Source organism: Podarcis vaucheri (genome assembly GCF_965113315.1).
Source record: "Podarcis vaucheri genome assembly, chromosome: 5".
NCBI classification, from domain to species: Eukaryota; Metazoa; Chordata; class Lepidosauria; order Squamata; family Lacertidae; genus Podarcis; species Podarcis vaucheri.
Window position 1 is genome coordinate 46,767,245 of NC_138763.1, and position 19,006 is coordinate 46,786,250.

The window sequence follows — 19,006 nt, forward strand, 5'->3', positions numbered from 1 at the left end:
TGGGAGACAACACATACTTTCTGTAGGCTAAGGTGTACAGTACCTGTAGCGATTTATTTATATTTGTGCTAAGATACATATTTACAGCTGCCTAGAGTTAAAGTGGTACCTTGGTTCTCAAACTTAATCCATTCCAGAAGTCCATTCTAAAACCAAAGTGTTCCAAAACAAAGGCACGTTTTCCCATAGAAAGTAATGCAAAATGGATTAATCCTTTCCAGACTTTTAAAAACAACCACTAAAATAGCAATTTAACATGAATTATAATATCTAACCAGACCATTTCTGGATTAGGGTTAATTTTAGGATTGGATTAGTGTTAGGGTAAGGATTAGAATCAGGGTTAGGGTCAGTGTTGTTTTATGTTTTCTTGTGATTTTGATTCATTTGCGGTTTGTTTGCTTTTTTTCTAATTTGTTGTGTTGCTGCTTATTCATGAGTTGTAAGTTTTTTGGCTTTGTGATTTTCTGGAGAGTTTCAGTTTTAATTTTAAATGCTCAGGGGAGTGCAAAGCCTCCACCCCAGCTGAGAGATCCACACCCCTGCTCCTGCTTGCACGCGAGTAGGAGCTGGATTGGGCAGCTCAGCTGGGGAGCAGAAAACCTCTGCTTCCTAGCTGAGAGATCGCAGCTGGAGGCTCCTTCTCCTCAAGGGGGAAGTTTAAAGGAGCCCCCACCTCAGCATCAGCGCCCCTGCACCACCTGAAGGCAGCCAGGCAGAATAATTGCTGGGGTGGTGAAGGTGGAGGCAGCCCGGCAGCTGCATCTGAGAGCCCCTAAACTGCTGCTGGGGCAGCTGTCGGGCTGTCTCTGCATTGCTACCCTATGCTCCTTTGAACTTCTCTATTCTGAAGGCAGCCCTGTTTAGGGAAGCTTTTAATATCTGAATATCTTTTCTATTTTAATATTTTGTTGGAAGCCGCCCAGAGTGGCTGGGAAAACCCAGCCAGATGGGCGGGTTATAAATTATTATTATTATTATTATTATTATTATTATTATTATTATTATTATTAACACAGCCACACACTCCTTAATGGAAAAGTGTGAAGGAGCCTGCACCTCTCCAGGTGAGCAGCCCCGATCCAGCTCCTACTCCTGTGCAAGCAGGAGTGGGGTTGGGGATCTCTTAGCTAGGAAGCGGAGGCTGTGTGCTCCCCAGCTGAGCTGCCCTGATCCAGCTTCTACTCCAGTGCAGGCAGGAGCTGGGGGCACTCAAAGCGGAAGTGTGGCACTGAAAAAGGAGTGTAACACTCAAAACGGAACAGTTCAGATTCCGAAAAAAATTCACAAAGTGGAACACCTACTTCTGGGTTTGTGGTGCTCGAATTCCAAGTTGTTTGTGAACTAAGCTGTTCAAAAACCGAGGTACCATTGTATAGGGCAAAATCCAGTGGTGTCTGCCCACTTGTGTAACAGAAATCTACTTGCACAATGGGACTTCCAGTTTCTCTTCTCCCCTCTCCTGTCTTCTGGGTGCCCCCTCAATCTGCTCCAGAAGGTTTCCTAGCCTCTGGAGGTAGACAAGGTGAGACAAGCCCTGGTTTCTTCTGTAGCATTGCTCTTATGCAACTATTCTACTGGAAAAGAAAGTGTTGCTCTTGCAATATGTCCCATTTCAGATTAATTTAGTATCGCATGCTGGTGCTGCATTCTCACCCACTTCTTTCCATGTTTTTGCATTTGAGGGGATAAATCCCTCTTCCAGATGCCATTTGAGCCTTTCCCTTGCAATAATCACTTCTCCAGAGCAATGCCTTTTACATCTTGGAGGAGGTGTGGGGAGAAGCAGGAGGCCTGCCTGGTGTCAGCATGGCCTGGTACTAAAGTGGCTGGTGCTGATTCTTGTTGTGTTGCTGCTGTATTTTCCTTTTAAACCATTTCAATCTCTGTATTGTCTTGATGCCTGATATCTTCCAGAATGCCTGGAATAGGATGAAATCTTAAAGGAATTCATAGTTGTAAGAAATAAAAGTTGCAGCTCACTCTGCAACAGCTGTCTTTGATGACAGCCAAAAGACTTTACAGAACGAAACACTGTTCTTGTCTGGAAAAAATGATGGCAATGTGGTGTTTTGAATTTTATGAGGCCCATGTTGACTAACGCAGTGGGATGAGCTGGAATTACCATTGCATTTTGTAACATACGATCAAAATGGATAAGCTTGTTAAAATACTACTATCTTGACACCTTGTGCTACACACACCTTAATTTTTGTCATATAGTTTTATTTAAAAGCATTAACATACTGATTAATATTTCAAAAAAATCTCTGAGTTGTGTACAGTCTAACAAACAAACAATATATCATTAAAACATTGCTTTATATCATTGTTAGTAAGTGCTGGGTCCCCAAGAGGACTAATGAACTATCGTTCCTAAATGAAAAGCTGTTCATATGTTTATGGTTAGTAAACAGGGAACATGTATGGTTGCACAACTCCTGATTTCTTGTACTATTTTAGTAATGTTATGATCAGCTTTTCATTGCTTTATGTCCCTTCATTGTTTTCTACCCCTTTATTTTTTCCTCTAATTTTGAATTGTATTTTAGTTCTCTATTATGTGTCAACTGATCCTCTCTCCTGTTGATTATAGATACCAGCATCCTCACTGATCCTGACCTCATCTGGTTTTTTTTTTCCTTCCCTCCTTCGTCTAGTTCCCTTGTCCCTGTCTCGTACCTTTGTTGTCAGCAGAACAGAATTATTAGCAGCAGGTACTCCAGGTAAACTTGCACGTTTCTTCTTCACCCTTTTGTCACTGCACTTACCCTCTATTGAATCAACAACAGCTTGCATTTACCAGATGCCCATTTTGTTGGAGAAATGCAGGCAAGATCAGGCCTGACAGGTAGGTGCTTGAGCTTATGTTTGTGATTAGTTAATAGCAAAAGGACACTGAAACAAAAACCAGTGCTTCTTTTATAAGAACGTAAGAAGAGCTTGCTGGATCAGGCCAGTAGCCCATCTAGTCCAGCATCCTGCTCTCCCAGTGGCCAACCAGTTGCCTGTGGGAAGTCCACATAATATATTCAGCCATGGAGAAGCTTTCCTTGACTGCTAACACTGAAGACTTTTTAAAACAACAGTTAACAACAATTAAAACAACAATTAAAGATATTGTTGAAGGAAATCACTCCCTGCCCAGTTTCTTTCTGATTGCACACAGGAGAGAGAGATCTCCTTTGTAAAGGGCTCTGAAAGATGTCTTTGCCAGTCCTTTCCACAGCCACCTCTGCCAAGTAAGGCACTCTACAAAAAGAGTCAGGAATGGGCCAAACTAGATGTGACTATTGCCTTTGTATAGTTGTTTTTTCTTTCACAAATAGCTCACACAGGAGGCCCCAGGCTTGATCAGAACCATGAGATGAGGAAAGGGAGCATTTAACCCACCCCCACTGTGTTCAATATCTACACACCCCACACCATCCCCCAATGGCTCCAAAGGGGGCTTTCCTTCTATTATGAATAGCAGGTAAAGGGAAGACTGAGCCAACCTAGGATCACAGCAGGGGCAAAGGGTTAAAGGCCCCTCTTATCACCATCTCAGTATGACCCACTATTCCACACCCATGTACTGGGTATTTGTGAAGGAAATTACATGATAAACATGTCTAATCTGATCCTCAGTCTGTCATACAGGCCATATCTGCAAGCCCGGTCAAAAACCTTCTTAAATAGCTAGAGAATTCCAATTCATCATGTGGAAACATGCTTTTGCAGCTACAGGTACTGAGGCAAGCAATCCCGATCCATGCTACCAGTGGAAGTTGCTCTGACCTTCCAAGTTCCAACTTCTGCAGCCTTCTCTTGTTCCCCTTCTCCAGGTGTTTCCTTGTTAAGGCTTCTAGGCCTCCCAAGATGCCTGCTGACATTTCCTCAGCGTCTGCCACTGTCAGTCTCAAACATGTCAGCATCTAGTTCTTCCAGTTGTGTCTGGCTTCTAAGGCATCATAACTGAAGTTGACTTTGGGGCACTCAAAGCACTTCCACATCCCAAAGCCACCTTTTGTTCTCAGGTACTTCCTTGTATTCCTGCACTAGGAAGTAGCACCTTAGCTGCACTGAGATTTCTCTAAGCATCTCCTAATCCTGTACAACATACCACTTCAGTCACAGCAGAGATGCTTCCCAAGAAGCCTGATAAGCCAGCCTGATAAGTGACATAACAGCCTTCAATAATGAAGGACCAGTTCCTTGGGATCTACCTTGTCTCGCTCAACGCGATACAGTCCCCTTCTCTGTATTAATAATGATCATCTATGAGATAGAAGCTAAGATTATCTTTCTGTATTGTGATTATTTTTCTGTATTGGTTGTGCAAAGGTAGGCATCTTGGAAGGTGAGCAAAATGAATTGTTACCAAGACAGAGTTCTGCAAATTGGAATCCAGTTTTGTTCAGCATCCTTTATTGTCTCAGAACTGCCTGAGGTTTTTGAAAGTGCATAGTGGTAATTAGTAATGGTGGTGTCAGCGGCCAGGAGAGTTTCCCCCAAGATTCAGCTCCACCCCATCTAGAGGAGGTGACTTTGCCACAGTGATCCATGCTCTGGTCATGTCCAGACTAGACGCCTGCAATGTGCTCTACATGGGGTTGCCTTTAAAGATGGTTCAGAAACTTCTTCTGGTCCAAAATGAATCTGCCAGAATCCTACAAGGGTCTAGACAGTTGGTGTCTGTGACAGCTTAATTATATTAGTTGTACTGATTACCAGTGTTTCAAGGCTCAATTTAAGGTGCTGGTTTTGACCTTTAAAGTCCTAAATGGTTTGTACCCAGCTGCAGGTTCCTGTACCATCTTGCCCACACTTTAAAGATCTGCTTTGGAATCTCTTCTGGTGTGTCTTCCCACTAGAGCTGAAAGGTCAATGGCCAGGGACAAGTTCTTCTCTCTGGTGGCCCAAAGATTTGGAATTCCATTCTCTTGGACTGACATCATCACACTACAGGGTTTCTAGAAGGCCTTGAAAGCCTTATCTCTTTCAACCGGCCTTCAAGGCATGATGCTTTACCGGCTGGTTGGTTGAAATATGATTTTTGGGGGCTCTTTTAAATTATATGAGGAGTGTTGTTTTGTTGTTTCCAGTTTAAAAATTTTCCCCCGTCATTTTCTCTGCTTTATATTGTAACCTGTTTGAATGGGCATCCATCCCCCTCCCCCCCCCAAAAGAGTCCTAAAATATTTTACATAATGCATGTCTACAGAATCGTCCAGATTTTTCTGTTCCTATATAACTAGTAGGAATTTGACCTCTCACTTCCCTACAGAATGGAAGGAATTACATGGTATTGCAGCTCCAACCTGGGGGGGGGGGATCCAATCTGACTTGGATTTATTCAGTCCCTTTGATAGGAGCAGCTGTGGTCTTGATCTGCTTTCTTCACGGCACCAGGCCTGGGGTGTATCCCTATCTGTCTTAGCCAGCAGTACTGTCTGAGAGGCTCTTGGGCCTGATGGGCTCTTCCACATAGTTGATATGAATTTCAGGTTGCAGCTATGCTCCCTGCAGTTGTGGGTCCTGAAGGTTTTCTCTCCTATATATTCAAAGAAATTTTAGTTGATTAATCATATGTCAGTAAATGAAATCATTTACATTTACATTAATTTGCATATGAATAAAACAGTACTTATGGTCCACGATGTTCCTACATGTTAGGGGTTAGCTAGCCTGGATAGCTCAGTTGATTAGAGTGTGGTGCTGATTATGCCAGGGTTGCAGGTTCGATCCCCATATGGGACAGCTGCATATTCCTGCCTTGCAGGGGGCTGGACTAGATGACCCTCGTGGTCCCTTCCAATTCTATGATTCTATGTTATAGCAGGCACCATCTTGGAAGTGACATTTCCTGATGTGTGAGGAAAAGGGGGAATAGGGTTTTTTTAAGATTGTGCCTTCTACCTATAGATTTTGTAAGTTCGTCTAGTAAATATGTTCAGCAGTCTTTTTTTAAAAAATAACTTGCTCAATTAATGACACCTTTTAATTAAATATTGTTAATTTAATCTGTCTAAATGTTATAGTCCTGCCTATATGCCACTTTTATGCCATCTTTGTGCTGCGGTCAGTGGTTTGAACATGAGCAGCAAAGTGCTGGCTTTGTTTCTTCAATACTATGTCTGGGTGAGGGGAATTTTCAGCAGTTTTCTTTCACATCACCTAAAAGAATATTTTTCAATAGAAACAGTTGCCCTCTGAGGTGGGTTTTAGGGGGTCCAGGGGGTTGTAGAGGGAGAGAAGACCAAGGGGGAAATTGGTTGCTTGATCTGCTTTCATCTTGCTCTACCTTTGTAACCTTTGGGATACAACTTCATGCTTATTGGTATTTAATAATATGTAGATGAAGACTTTTATTCAATTTCTTTCACCTTTAAAACTTTAGTTGTTGGCTATGAACATGATAGAGACACTGTAGCAAACCCAGCAGCACCACTCTGAATGCTGAGACAAATGCTGGGGCCTATAGATGCTGCAGCAGCAACTGCCATTTTTACTATCCCAGAAGCTGATCTGCTGCCTGGTCTGGTAAATATGATTGGGGGTCAGGGTAAGATGCAGACGTAGGCAGCAGCAAGGACAGAGAAGCAGCAAGTGAAATGTTGGCAGTTCCAGCTACTATCTTTCTTTGCTCAAAGCTTCCTCAAATTTGACACTAGGCATCAACCTTAGATTTGAAAACAACTGATTTTTATATTTACAATATTGTCATTTGTTTTAGACCCCCCCCCCCATTCTACACTAACTCTGTATTCATTCTGTGTGTCATGCTTCTAATGGGAGATGGGTGTGTTGCCTAGAAAGCAACACAGGTGATAGCAATTGCCCAATAGCTAAAACATAGTCATGAAGAAGGGGGAGAAGTACAACTGTAACCAGGACTGAGTGAAGGATAAAGAAATTAATGGGTTTAAGTTACAGCAGAACAGATTTATATTGCACAATGTTTGTAAGTAAAATTCTCATTGCTATGTATCCTTAGATTTGTGTACAGGGAGATTTGAGGTATTGGGGGGGTTATAAAAAGATGAGATTTATATAACATCTGTCAAGGATAACAATTAAGAAAGTCAATATTTTGAATTATATATTTGTTAGATGTATTTGACTCTTGAGATAAATTTGCAGTTAGAATTCTCTTAAAACCATGTGCTCTGCCTTGATAGTGCAGTTAAAGCTTCTGTATAGTTTATTCTCTGGAGGAACCCATTTCCCCCTAATATTGACAATTTTCTTTTAGTAATTAATCAGCAGGAGGAAAAATGTGTGTTTGTTTTGCTTATTTTTCAAATATACTTCCTGACTTCTTACCTCCTGATTTTTTGCTTTACAAACTACAAGGAGATTCTCACTACAGGTTTTAATTGCCTGCTGTTTGTCTTGCAGTCATTTGAGGATTTAGTACCTCCACACCTGTGTTTAGTATACTGCCTTGAAATTAAAATTAGACACATTTTCAACTGCAACGTATTAGCTTTTCAAGTCTTGCTGTCTTTTAGTAGATTAGCATGCTTAAACATAAAGCATGTTTGAGGCAGGCAGTCATGAAGTGGAATAAGTATTGACCTCTGTGCTGAAAAAGTTGAAGGTGCTCAAGCTAGTGGTTCCCAAACTTACTTTTCTCACTGACTACTTGAAAATTGCTGATTGTCTTGGCAGGCCACTGAATAACTTTTCTGCCTATTGTAGCAATTGATATGTGCTGCACCAGACATCTTATGGTTTTTTATTGAATTTTATTAGACACACCACTGTAAACCACCTGAATGTAGCTTGTGGATCACTGGTGGTCCTCAGATCACTGTTTTGCAACCCCTGCTCTAAATTACTTCTAATCAGCCCTTGCTTTTGGGTGCCGATACCTAGATTTGTGGACCAGCTGTTATTTTTCAGGAAACCATGTTCATTCCATGCAAGTGAAACCAAGTAGGTTTAGAAGGCCCATTATCCGAATTAAATACCCCATGATCAGCTTGAATTGTTTCCATTAATTAACATTTATCTGATCAGCATAGGGTATCAAAGTGGGAGAAGGAAATTGTCTATATTATTGGTGGCAGAAATAAATGTACTTAATTTGTATTATTGCATGCTGTTGTAGGGAAATGAAGGATCCCCACATAATGGTATTTTTAGACACTGAGCTATTGTGGCATAAATGTGATAGAGCCTGGATATTTCTCCTTGCCTTCTTCACCTCCTTTTATCATATAGGCATTCCTTGCTGCAGCCGGTTGTTTATTTGCATTGTTACATGAACTGGCTATTCTGCAAATAAACACAATTGTTCTGATTGATACTGTATTGCACAGGCTAGATGGGACCTTAGTGAGGGAAAGGTTACAAGAGGAGCTTTTGCTTGATAGCTCAGTGATGTTCAGTATTTTGAACATCTGAATTGGTTGTTTCTAGTTTTGGCTTCTTTCATAAATATTATTGGTGCCTTCTGTTGGGCCTAGAAACATTACAACTCGGACTCCTTGTTCTTTTTTTTTAAAAAAAAGCAGTCTTCCTGCATGGCCAGCACAATAGGAGTCTTTTGTACTGTGCTTTGTTTGTGTGTTAAAAAATTCCTGGAATACCCACCACCACCTTGTTTGCTGCCTGTTCACAATATTGCACAATGGTGCCTTGAAATCATCTTTGTGTGATCGTATAGGTTTGTAGAAACTGTTCAGTGTTACACTTCTGATCTCATATTCTTAAAATGTGTATAGGGAAATAGTTAAAATTTCCACAGGTTTGTTGTAACATGGGAATATTCAGATGTTTAAGGTGTTTGAACATAGCAGAAGAAACTGGTATCTGCAAAGCTTCAAATCTATTCCACTGTACAAAAATGTGTAACTGTGCCTGTTTACTAAACACCTTCCTTCATGTATTTTCAAAACATAAGAGGGGAAATGTCAGGGAATGGTCATAATTGGCTAAAGAGAAAGGTTTGAGAAGTGGTATTAAATACAATGTGTTATGAGTCTTTTGTAGTATGCTATTACAGTGGTGCCTCGCAAGACGAAAAGAATTCGTTCCGCGAGTCTTTTCGTCTTGCGATGTTTTTCGTCTTGCGAAGCACGGTCCATCGCAACTGCGCCTCTTCAAGCGGCTTAAAAAAAAGCACAAGACGTTTTCGTTTTGCGAAGCAAGCCCATAGGGAAATTTGTCTAGCGAAGCAACGCAAAAACGGAAAACCCTTTCGTCTAGCGAGTTTTTTGTCTTGCGAGGCATTCGTCTTGCTGGGCACCACTGTAATTTGCAACTGGCTAGAATTAAATTGTAAAGTGAAAACTATTTTTTTATCTGGTCAGACTTTAATATTATCCTCTTAAATTGACTTTTTCTTGGTCTTTGGCCCTGTTGCCACAATCTCTTTGATTCTTGATTGTAAATCAGGATACGCTACTTATTATAGGTACCAGAACAGAATTGCTATGCTCAATTGGCCTTTATATACAAAGTCACCTGTAATGGGTCTGAAGCTAGACAGATGAAGATAAGAAACCTCAGAGTTGGGATTTTAGTAGTGAGATCTGATTGAAAGTGTACACTGCAGTATTATAGCTCTAGCAAAAAGCTGTTTCAATTGGAAAATTTAACATGGATCTGCATGAACAGATGTGAGTCTCTTAAGATATGATTTTTTTCTGAAGCATCTTTTCCTTTCCTTTTCCCCCAGCTGAAAACAAGTCACCACCTCGTCCTTGCGGCTTGAATCATTCAGACTCTCTTAACAGAGGGGATCGCATTGATGCGGTGACACCAACGATAGGAAATAGCAACAACCAGTTGAACTCATTTCTTCAAGTTTATGTTCCAGACTACTCAGTGAGAGCTATCTCAGACATTCAGTATGTCAAGGTAGGAAAAGGGGGAATGGGTAGCTATCTTCTACCAGCAAAATATATTTTTGGTTGGTTGGCTGCCCATAGCCAATAGTTGCCAACTGGTCCTAATGCTACTTTGATAAAGCATTCAGAATTTGGAAGGAACTGTTTTGGACTGCTGAAACTCTTCTTTTCCCCCCTTCATTGTGAGGTACCGTATTATTCCACCTCTCCCAGGGAGGATCTATTCTGCACTCAGCCCAAGGCATATTCCTTAACTGTATCTGCTCATGAATGACATGTGGATGCTGTTATAAAGAAGGATCAGCAGTCACATGCTCCCTGCCCACATTCATCACACAATTGGGAATTAACATGTATGCTTCGTAATATGTATTTCCATTCTAAAGTTCAGCAGCTGTTGATTTTTTGGGGCTTCTGATGTTTCACATGTGCTTTTAAATTATATAATACATTGTTAATTGACTTTGGGCAGTTATGAATTTGAGATCTTGAATGAATTGATAGCCTTCAATTTTGTATGTTCTAATGGCACCCATCTAAATGCATGTCCCATTCATATTCTGAGATGTAGCATCAGTTACTTTGCCTTCACGAGAGGGGGTCTTGTCATCTAGGAAGCCCAGGACCTCCATACACACTGCCCAGGCCCCCAGGAGATCACTCTGGTGCTGCTAATCCAGCAGTCTGACCACCCCAGAGGCCCCCACTCCATTACCGCTCGAGACAGATGGAAGCCAACAAACATGCATATTAAAGTTGAGAGAGGTAGTGCTGCATAGCCTAGGGAATATTACACAAATGAATAAGGACATCTGTTCACTTCTCATTTCTCCAGAACATGCTAATGGAGCAAATGCCTATTTACAACCAGGCGGATTGGAAGTAGCCTTCCGGAATACAACTTAAGGCTCTTTCAAATACATAGATTCTTGGATATTGTACTGCTCCAGCTTGTTCTTATCCCCCAAGTAAAAGAGAAACTCTGTATTCATCTCAGTATCTAGTATTTATGGATTGTGGCCCTCTCTCAAAAATGTTCAGCAATGTGTAGACGCAGGTCCCACTATCTGCTCAGTCATTCAGCAAAAAATCACTTAATCTGAACACAAAGTTTTATACCCAAACCTCACTATACACAGTGCAGATTCAGATATCCTAACAGTCAGTTTGCCCACTTCCCCTTTGCTGGTCAGCAGCAGCCATTTTTGGACAGAAATAGTGGGGAGTAGGAGTGGGGAGGGAAATCACAGGGAGGGAAGGGACAAATCAGACAGCAGGAGAGATTGGACAAATAAGTTTTTTTCTTTGTCTGTCTTTTGCTGTTTGGTTGCAGCCATTTCATGGCAGGAGGAGGAGAGGGATCACAGTATAGAAATGTTCCCATAGGAAATAATGGAAATCATCAGCTCATTATGCAAACACTCTCCTAATGATTTCCTGGGAATACATTGTGCAGAACCTGTATGTATTTATTCAATTTGTTGCTCTTTGCAACAAAAATGTCTCAAAGCAACTAAGAAAATAGGTAAAATACTAAAATGCAACAAATATCAAATCATAAAAAATACTAATAGTGTTCATACTCAGTAATAAAATAACAAGGATAATATCCTTCCCCACCCAAGCACCAAAACTATAATAGTGAATAAACCAAACCATCTCAAGGACCAAATGCATTTGCCTAGTGCTGAAAAACTGACAACATTGGCAGTAAGCAAACTTCCCTCAAGAGAGCATTCCACAAATGGGGTGAGGGGAGGGACCACTGAAAAAGGGGGTTCCATAAATAGGTGTTTCTGTACTGCAGTATAATTTAGATTGCTTGTATGCATTTGTTTAATGAAAGCTCCCCAAGGAATCTATTCTCGGCAATTACCGTATTTACTCGAATCTAATGTTCACCTTTTTTGGCCAAGTTATGTTGCAAAAATTAAGGTGTACATTAGATTTGATGGCACATTTACATTCGCCAGCAAATACTTTTTTTGGTTTCAAGGTTTTGAAAATTGAGATGTGCATTAGATTCGATGGCACATTAAACTCGAGTAAATACGGTAGAATTTTGCAGACCACATTTTGTGAAATGTGTCTACTACTACTACTACTACTACTACTACTACTACTAATTTATTATTTATACCCTGCCCATCTGCTTGGGTTTCCCTAGCCACTCTTAAATAATAATAATAATAATAATAATAATAATAATAGCTTAATAATAATAATAGATTAATACAGTGGTACCTCGGGTTAAGTACTTAATTCATTCCGGAGGTCCATTCTTAACCTGAAACTGTTCTTAACCTGAAGCACCACTTTAGCTAATGGGGTCTCCCACTGCCGCCGTAGGACGATTTCTGTTCTCATCCTGAAGCAAAGTTCTTAACCCGAGGTACTATTTCTGGGTTAGCGGAGTCTGTAACCTGAAGCGTATGGAACCTGAAGCGTATGTAACCTGAGGTACCACTGTACTAACAATAGTAGCATTTTAAAATGTTTAAAACATCACATATATAATGCAGAAAATAGCTCTAGAATGGTTATTCACCTTTTTAAAGGCTGCTGTCCACAGTATATACTAAATTGACCAAATTCACCAGTTTTAAAAAATTGTATTACTCAAGAAATTGATAGGATAAAGAATCTCCTTGCTGTCTTTACCTTGCCATCCCCAGCATCCAAATTCAATAAGTTAATAAGAACTTGTTGTTTTCCTCGCACTTAACCGTGGTTTGCCTTAGCCCTGGTGCACACATAACACTAAGTGTGATCGCACAACTGTCTGGGTAACTCACATTAAAATTTGTGTCCACTTTGCTCTTGTACTGGTCCTTCTGCTGCCATGCCAACCAGAGCCAAGCCTTGGTTTGGTTTAGTACTATGTCTGATCCCATGCTCATGGCTTGTCTCCTGCAAACAAGCCACAAATCTTGCCTACAGCTCATGTTTTGTCTGGAATGAGACAAGCCTCCTGGCAACAGCAGCAGGACCAGGTGAGGAGTTAAATAGCCACAACTTTTACTCACTTAATTTTTGTTAGGCTGAGCATTATGTGTGAAATGGGCATTTTTGTAAATGAGGTCATTTCAGGTGGTAATTTGTCATATAGTATAAAGATTCAGATGCAACTCATTGATTTAATTTAGAGTGATAAACTTTGAGCTCTGTTTATATGAGAATTATTGCTCACTTCTGCTTTCCGAATACTTCTGTGCCACTTACTGGAGACCCTGGCTAAAATGAAGACGAGTCTCTTAAATTTGCATAGTAAGCACTACGAACTAGGGGGATTGGATTACTTGGAGCCTTTTAGAAAATGCATCCTGTCAAAAATATCTTTACTGTTCTTATGCACCATGAAACAATTTGCTGCTGCTACACTGGAAATGTTGCAGGTCTGCATGCCTTGATTTTGAAGTAACAAGGACAAGTCGGGTTGGGCTAAGATGTATGAAAACATTACAGTAGATACAGTTGTTCTCCATATCAACAAATATTAATTTAATTATGGACTTTGTATCTTTCATGTGCTTGGCATAGATCTCAAGGCAGCAGTACCAAAATGCCCTAATGGCATCCCGGATGGATAAAACACCTCAGTCCTCGGACAGTGAAACCACTAAAATAGAACTGACTCTTACAGAACTGCATGATGGTTTGCCGGATGAGACGGCAAATCTTCTGAACGAACAGAACTGTGTAACTCACAACAAGTCCAACCACAGTATGCACAGTGAAGGCGCCATCTAGGAGCTGACACATAGCATCTTCCTCTGCCCTCCATCCCAACCCTTATCTTCATCAGGACCAGGCCTCATTCCTTCCCCTTGCCTTCTACCTGACTGCAAACACCATTAGTATGTGCTTATTAAGCTGTGCTGCATCCAGTGCTCTGAGACCAAAGACTTTATGCTGATCCTGAGGGCAGAAAAAGAAGCAAGAACAAGGAGCTCAGAGTGAGAGGTGGATGCAGAGAGGGAAAAGCAACCAACACCGAAGCAAAACTTGGGAACGGTGAGCCACCCTTCTGGGGTGAATGGCAAAAATTTTCCTAGTGGAGTAGAATCACGTTTATTTTTCCAGCTGTATTGATGATCCTTCTAATGTATGCAACAGTTTAAACCTAAAGCTGCGTTTTATTTTTTCAAAAGAGAGATCATGGTTTTTGTTTTGTTTTTTAAAAAAGAAGTATTTTGCAGTTTTAAGTGTTGCAGGACCTTCCCAGTTAAGTTCTTTTGTATTGTTCTTGAATTTGCTCCAGTGTTCCCATTTCCCCCATATTGTTCTGTTTTCCCCTTGTTGAAATGAGAGACTGGTACTAGAATGTATTTGTTTTCTAAAGAACAAAGAATGAATGAAACTTAAAGAATTTCTGGCATATCTCAATTGGGAGACTGGGAAAAAGGTGGTATTCTCCCTTGTCTAACCTTTAAGGAAGGAGGTATTTTGGGGTTGTGAATGTAAATTCCCCCCCCCCCAAAAGGCCATGTTTTAGAGTTCATAAATGTCAGAAAATGATGTGCGTGCCATATGAAGATGATTGATTTTTCAGAGGTAATAATTTCCTCCGGAGAATTACATAGAGTTTTTATTTATTATGGGGGAGTAATGATAGCAATCCCTACCACCTCCCCTGGGCTGAGTATGTACTTTAACTTGTTTATGTTTTCAGAGTATGGGGCGCCATCATAGTCAATGTGCTCCTTATTTTGAGATGACATAATATAAGCAGGATAGAATGTAAGAGATGTTAGTCCACCAGTGACTTCAAACCTTTTATGTGATGCTGCTGTTATGCTGCTATGCTTGAGAGCCAAAGTAAATCGTCCCAAAGTTTTCTTCCTGCAAGATGCACTTCACTGTGGATGCTGTCCTGTTTTAGGTTTGGCAAAAGCTTTTCCATATAAAATCAACCTATATTTGATGGTATGTGTGGCCATGATGGTGTCTGTTTCAGTGAAGGTATTGGAGAGGCACATCTGAAAGCTTTCCTATTATTCTACTGGTTCTCCCTTTTAGGAGCCACCTTTTTAACCTACTGTTTTAAATAAGCTCTATGGGACAGCTGTTTGGGCATGGAAGATGGACCAGGAATGCCTTCAGGACATTCTCAGCTCCCACACCTCAGGACACTGATATTTACTATGGGAGGACTGTTCCTTTAGGGGTTCTCTGAATTTGAACAACCTGCCTTGACATCATTGTGACTCTGGGTTGCCTTTTGTCTGTTCTTCTTGCTTATAAGAAATATGACTGTGAAAACAATATTAATTTGTTGCTGAATGGGCCTGTTCTGCACAACAGTCTCTGAGCTAACTTCCAGACTCTGTTACTCGATTTCCCCCCTTCTTCTGCTCTACCCCCATTATTTCTGCTTTGCCAGAATCCTGGGTGATAGGGATGCCTCCGATTCTTGGATGCAGAAGTAGTTTTGTGCATGCTGGGATGAGCTTAATGTGAATTCCCCACTGTTCTCCTTATGGAAATGCTCTGGGGAGAGGTATGCCCCCCTCCCCCCCTTTACCCCTCCGATACCTCCCTGGATGAGTTTACAAAAACAAATATTTCATTCTATTTTGGGGGAAGCAATTTAGTCTGCGTAAGGCGAATACTTGCTTTGTTTCACAGTTGCTCATAAAAAGAGGAATGGTAAGGAGGAAATTTAGTTTACCCCGCCCCAAATCCCCATTAAACCTATCAGTTCTTTATGAAGGGCCTAAGTGAAGAGGCATCTCCAGTTATGACATTCAGTATAATTAGAAACTTTGGACCTTTTAATTTATTAGCATACATATTTTTTAAAGTATTTGTTTTATTCATGCTGCTCTTTACAGCCAGCTTTAAGGAAGGGCAGACAGGCCTCTGAGACAAAGAACCCACAAAGTGTTATGCTTCCTGCCAAAGCAGTAGAACAAAGGTAAACTCAAATTTTTGAATGAAATGATGTCATTATAGCCAGCACACTTCAACAGATGGGAAGTGTAGAATGTTCTTGATCAAGAATGGGATTCTCAGTTGCTCTTGTTTCTGCATTTCAAGCAGCAGCTCTTTGTCTTGCAAAATGTTTTATTCCCTATAACACATGTTGGATTCTACAACCACATTGGTGGTGACCCAAATTAACTTTCCTGGCTTATCATGATTGGCTTTTCTAGTTTTCTTAAAAGGGTTCAGTGCTTATCTTAAATTCATGTAATTATTATTAATTAGGCCTAGAATAAAGCATAAAAAGCTTGCAGGGTAAAGGCAATCTTCCATAGCCTAGCCCAGGGGTAGAAAACCTATGGTCATCCAGATGTTGTTTGGGTAGGGGAGACTTCCCCATCAGCCCCAGTCAGAAAGCTCAATGGTCAGGGATAATAGGAGCTGTAGTCCAGTAACATCCGGAGACCCCCAAGTTCCGCACCCCGGCCTAGAATTCGGAGGGCAACATCTCTCCCTGAACATTTTGTAGTACAGAAAAAAATGAGGGCCAGGCCATGTGAATTAAAGGTCATCAGCCCATGTCAAGGTATAGGAAGTTGTTCTCAGTTCAAATATGCCTCTTATTTTGTACAGCATTATGAAACTCTGTTCCTTGGTGTCAACATCTACATAGCAGTTGTCCTCTGCTTTCTGGCAAGTGATCTTCTTCCTGGCTCTAGAAATATTATTTATCTTATTTAAAAATTGTGCTTCTCATGTTATATTTTAGAGCAACTGTTTCACTGGCTTTTACAGGTACATTTGTGGGGGGAATATGTTATTTGCATTACTTGAGAAAGTGACCTTGGAAAGAACCCTGCTTTCACTTTTTCTGTTTCTTTTGTCAAGTGTAGTCAGCAATTTAGTAGCTGGTAGCAGCCATTCAATCTTCATGTTCTAATGTGAAATTAGATGCAGCTTTTACACGAAATTTATTTTGAGGTGAGGTTTTTGACAATATTTTAAATGTCTGAATTAATTTTGTACTCTTTGTTGTGAATTGGAGACCTTGTACCTGTGTGTTGCCAAGCCTTACTAAAGAGAGAATTTGTCCTTGATAACTGTTATGTCTTCAAATACAAGAGTGGTGTCATTGGCCCAGACAGCATATAAACTGATGGAGCAAGGGAGGTAGCACCTCCTCCTCCTCCTTTTCCAAGCTCGCTATCTCAAGGAGGCCTAGGATTTGCAGAGAATCACTCTTCTACCTGCTATTTAACTGCCCAGCCAAAAAGCTCAGACCCATTAGAATAGGTAAGCACTAATCAAAAAGTATGGCTGGAGCTCAGGCTGAACAAATGAAGATGGAAGTAGTAAAATGTACAATTCACTTCGCAGATTTGTTTTCCCAAGTCCCAAAGGTAATCTTGAGGATTATTGGAGAAGTGTGCCAATGGCACAGGTCATGATTTGGGGAAGGAGCTGGTAGTGCAGAACTGAAGTGCTGGGTACCCTGAGTATGCAAAACGTGTCTTTGCACGAACGGGCTCCTTTACATGTCATAGGAAGCCATGTTTTATGCCCCACCAAGAACAAGCAATGTGCTGGTGATTGATGCTGAATCGCTCCCATTTTGCTGCACCCCACTCAGGAGCAATAACCAGAAGCCTTGGACATGTGAACTAGCACTTGAGGTTTGGTTTCTCCCAAGCAAATAAACCATGAAAGTAAGCCAAGATTTGCACGTCACAATAAATCAAGGCTCATGGCTTGTTGCTCCCGGCACCAGGGAGGTTGGAGACAAATGCGAGTGATTCAGGACCATGCACTGAGAAGCTGTTAATTCCTGGTAAGTAATGGCTCACAGTAGTTGCAAACGTGCAACGTGGTTAGTGGTTCTTAATGGGTTTGACATTATTCATTAATGTTTTCTGTTTTTCCTATCTAGTTTTCTTTTTAAATGCACCTTCATGCCTAGGTATCTATGAATTGCATCCAGATAAAAATATAGTTATTTGACCCTTTCAGGTGAATGGAGAAAGTGGCAAGAGTTTACCTGTTTCCCATCCTCTCCCATGCCCTCACCAATCTTTGCCACAGCCTAACACTAGAGGGAGCTCTTGATATTTTAATTGGCAGGAAATGTGTGATAATGTACCTGATGAGCTCTTCACTTCCATGCAATAAAGATCTTGACTACATCATTCAGTCAGGACTTGGCTATTGCAAGTTGACAGAACCTTTATTGGGGAATCCAGGGAAACAAATGTATTGTCATTGGGTCTGCCCGAATGTCACCTAGATAACGGTTTTGCTCTACTTTAGTAACTTTGGCTCCATGTGATCTCTGAGCATTAAGTGTTCTGCTTTTGCTGTCATTGCATTGGAGAATGTGCTGAGGTACGATTGGGTGCCACCTCACCTGCATGGAGAATGCTCTAAACTTGTGCCTGCCATGTGGTGAGCTGCATTTGTGCACTGACCACATGGTTTGTCTGCATGCTGCTATAAAACACTGCTGTAGGTTGCAATTAACTACATAGTACACCACTGAACACGAAGAACCCACCACATGGAGGGTTTGAAACAACATGCCATGTAATTTCAAGTAGTTGTCACACAGTGGCTCTTGTGTGAAATAAGACAGAGAGGTGGTGGTGACTTGCAGATAATACTCCATGGGCATTTAGCATTGTTATGCCATATGCTAGTTACCTGAGGGTTGTGCAGACAAAATAAACCTAATTCCAATTCACTTAATGGCCACACCGTGCAATGGTCATGTATACAGCATTAATCTGAAAGCTGTCCATATATATGCAGTCTTCCTCATGACTGGGTATTTTGATTTAGCCCCTGGAACATTTGTTCAGAAGAGAATTATACACCTAAAGCTATAGACGTCTAGAACCCTTTCCGTCTAATGCTTATATGTGGGTGCCAGTGGGGCGTAGTTAGCCGGCACATCAAGATTTGAGGACATGATCACATTTCCCTCACATAATCAACATATGAAGGAGATTTGTTTGTTTTTTATCTGAAGAGTTCTCTGGTGTCAGGCATGGCTTGATTGAACTGAAGAACACAGGAACAGTAGCTAGTCTGAGTGGTTGCACTTGACTATAATAATTGCTTTATTCTGTTAGCTCTGATGTCCAGTTGGCAGGATACTCACAACACTGTGAAATAGTTTGTTCTGTGCCTTGGTCTGCTGTGATAAAATGAGCTTCAAATTCTTTGAAAACAAGTTTTTGTCTTTT

General features: G+C 40.9%; 2 protein-coding genes and 1 long non-coding RNA gene across 4 annotated transcripts in view; 1 reads left to right on the forward strand and 2 right to left on the reverse strand.

Moving 5' to 3' along the window:
- CNNM2 (cyclin and CBS domain divalent metal cation transport mediator 2) overlaps positions 1-17,954 on the forward strand; it is a 125,706-nt gene extending 107,752 nt beyond the window's left edge. The window contains 3 exon segments of the mRNA XM_082224828.1: positions 2,661-2,726; positions 9,671-9,852; positions 13,383-17,954. Of these exon segments, the coding sequence (XP_082080954.1) occupies positions 2,661-2,726; positions 9,671-9,852; positions 13,383-13,592 (458 nt within the window). The 3' untranslated portion in view covers positions 13,593-17,954.
- Positions 2,848-19,006, reverse strand: part of NT5C2 (5'-nucleotidase, cytosolic II) — an 86,023-nt gene continuing 69,864 nt past the window's right edge. For both annotated transcript variants that reach the window (XM_082224837.1, XM_082224839.1), the window contains one exon: positions 2,848-5,536. In XM_082224837.1, the coding sequence (XP_082080963.1) occupies positions 5,486-5,536 (51 nt within the window). In that variant the 3' untranslated portion in view covers positions 2,848-5,485. The remainder of the gene's footprint in view (positions 5,537-19,006) is intronic.
- LOC309533493 lies at positions 6,133-9,662 on the reverse strand. Its single transcript, XR_014220266.1, has 2 exons — positions 9,255-9,662; positions 6,133-9,001 (listed from the first exon to the last, which is right to left on the reverse strand). It is a non-coding gene; the product is annotated as an uncharacterized lncRNA (long non-coding RNA).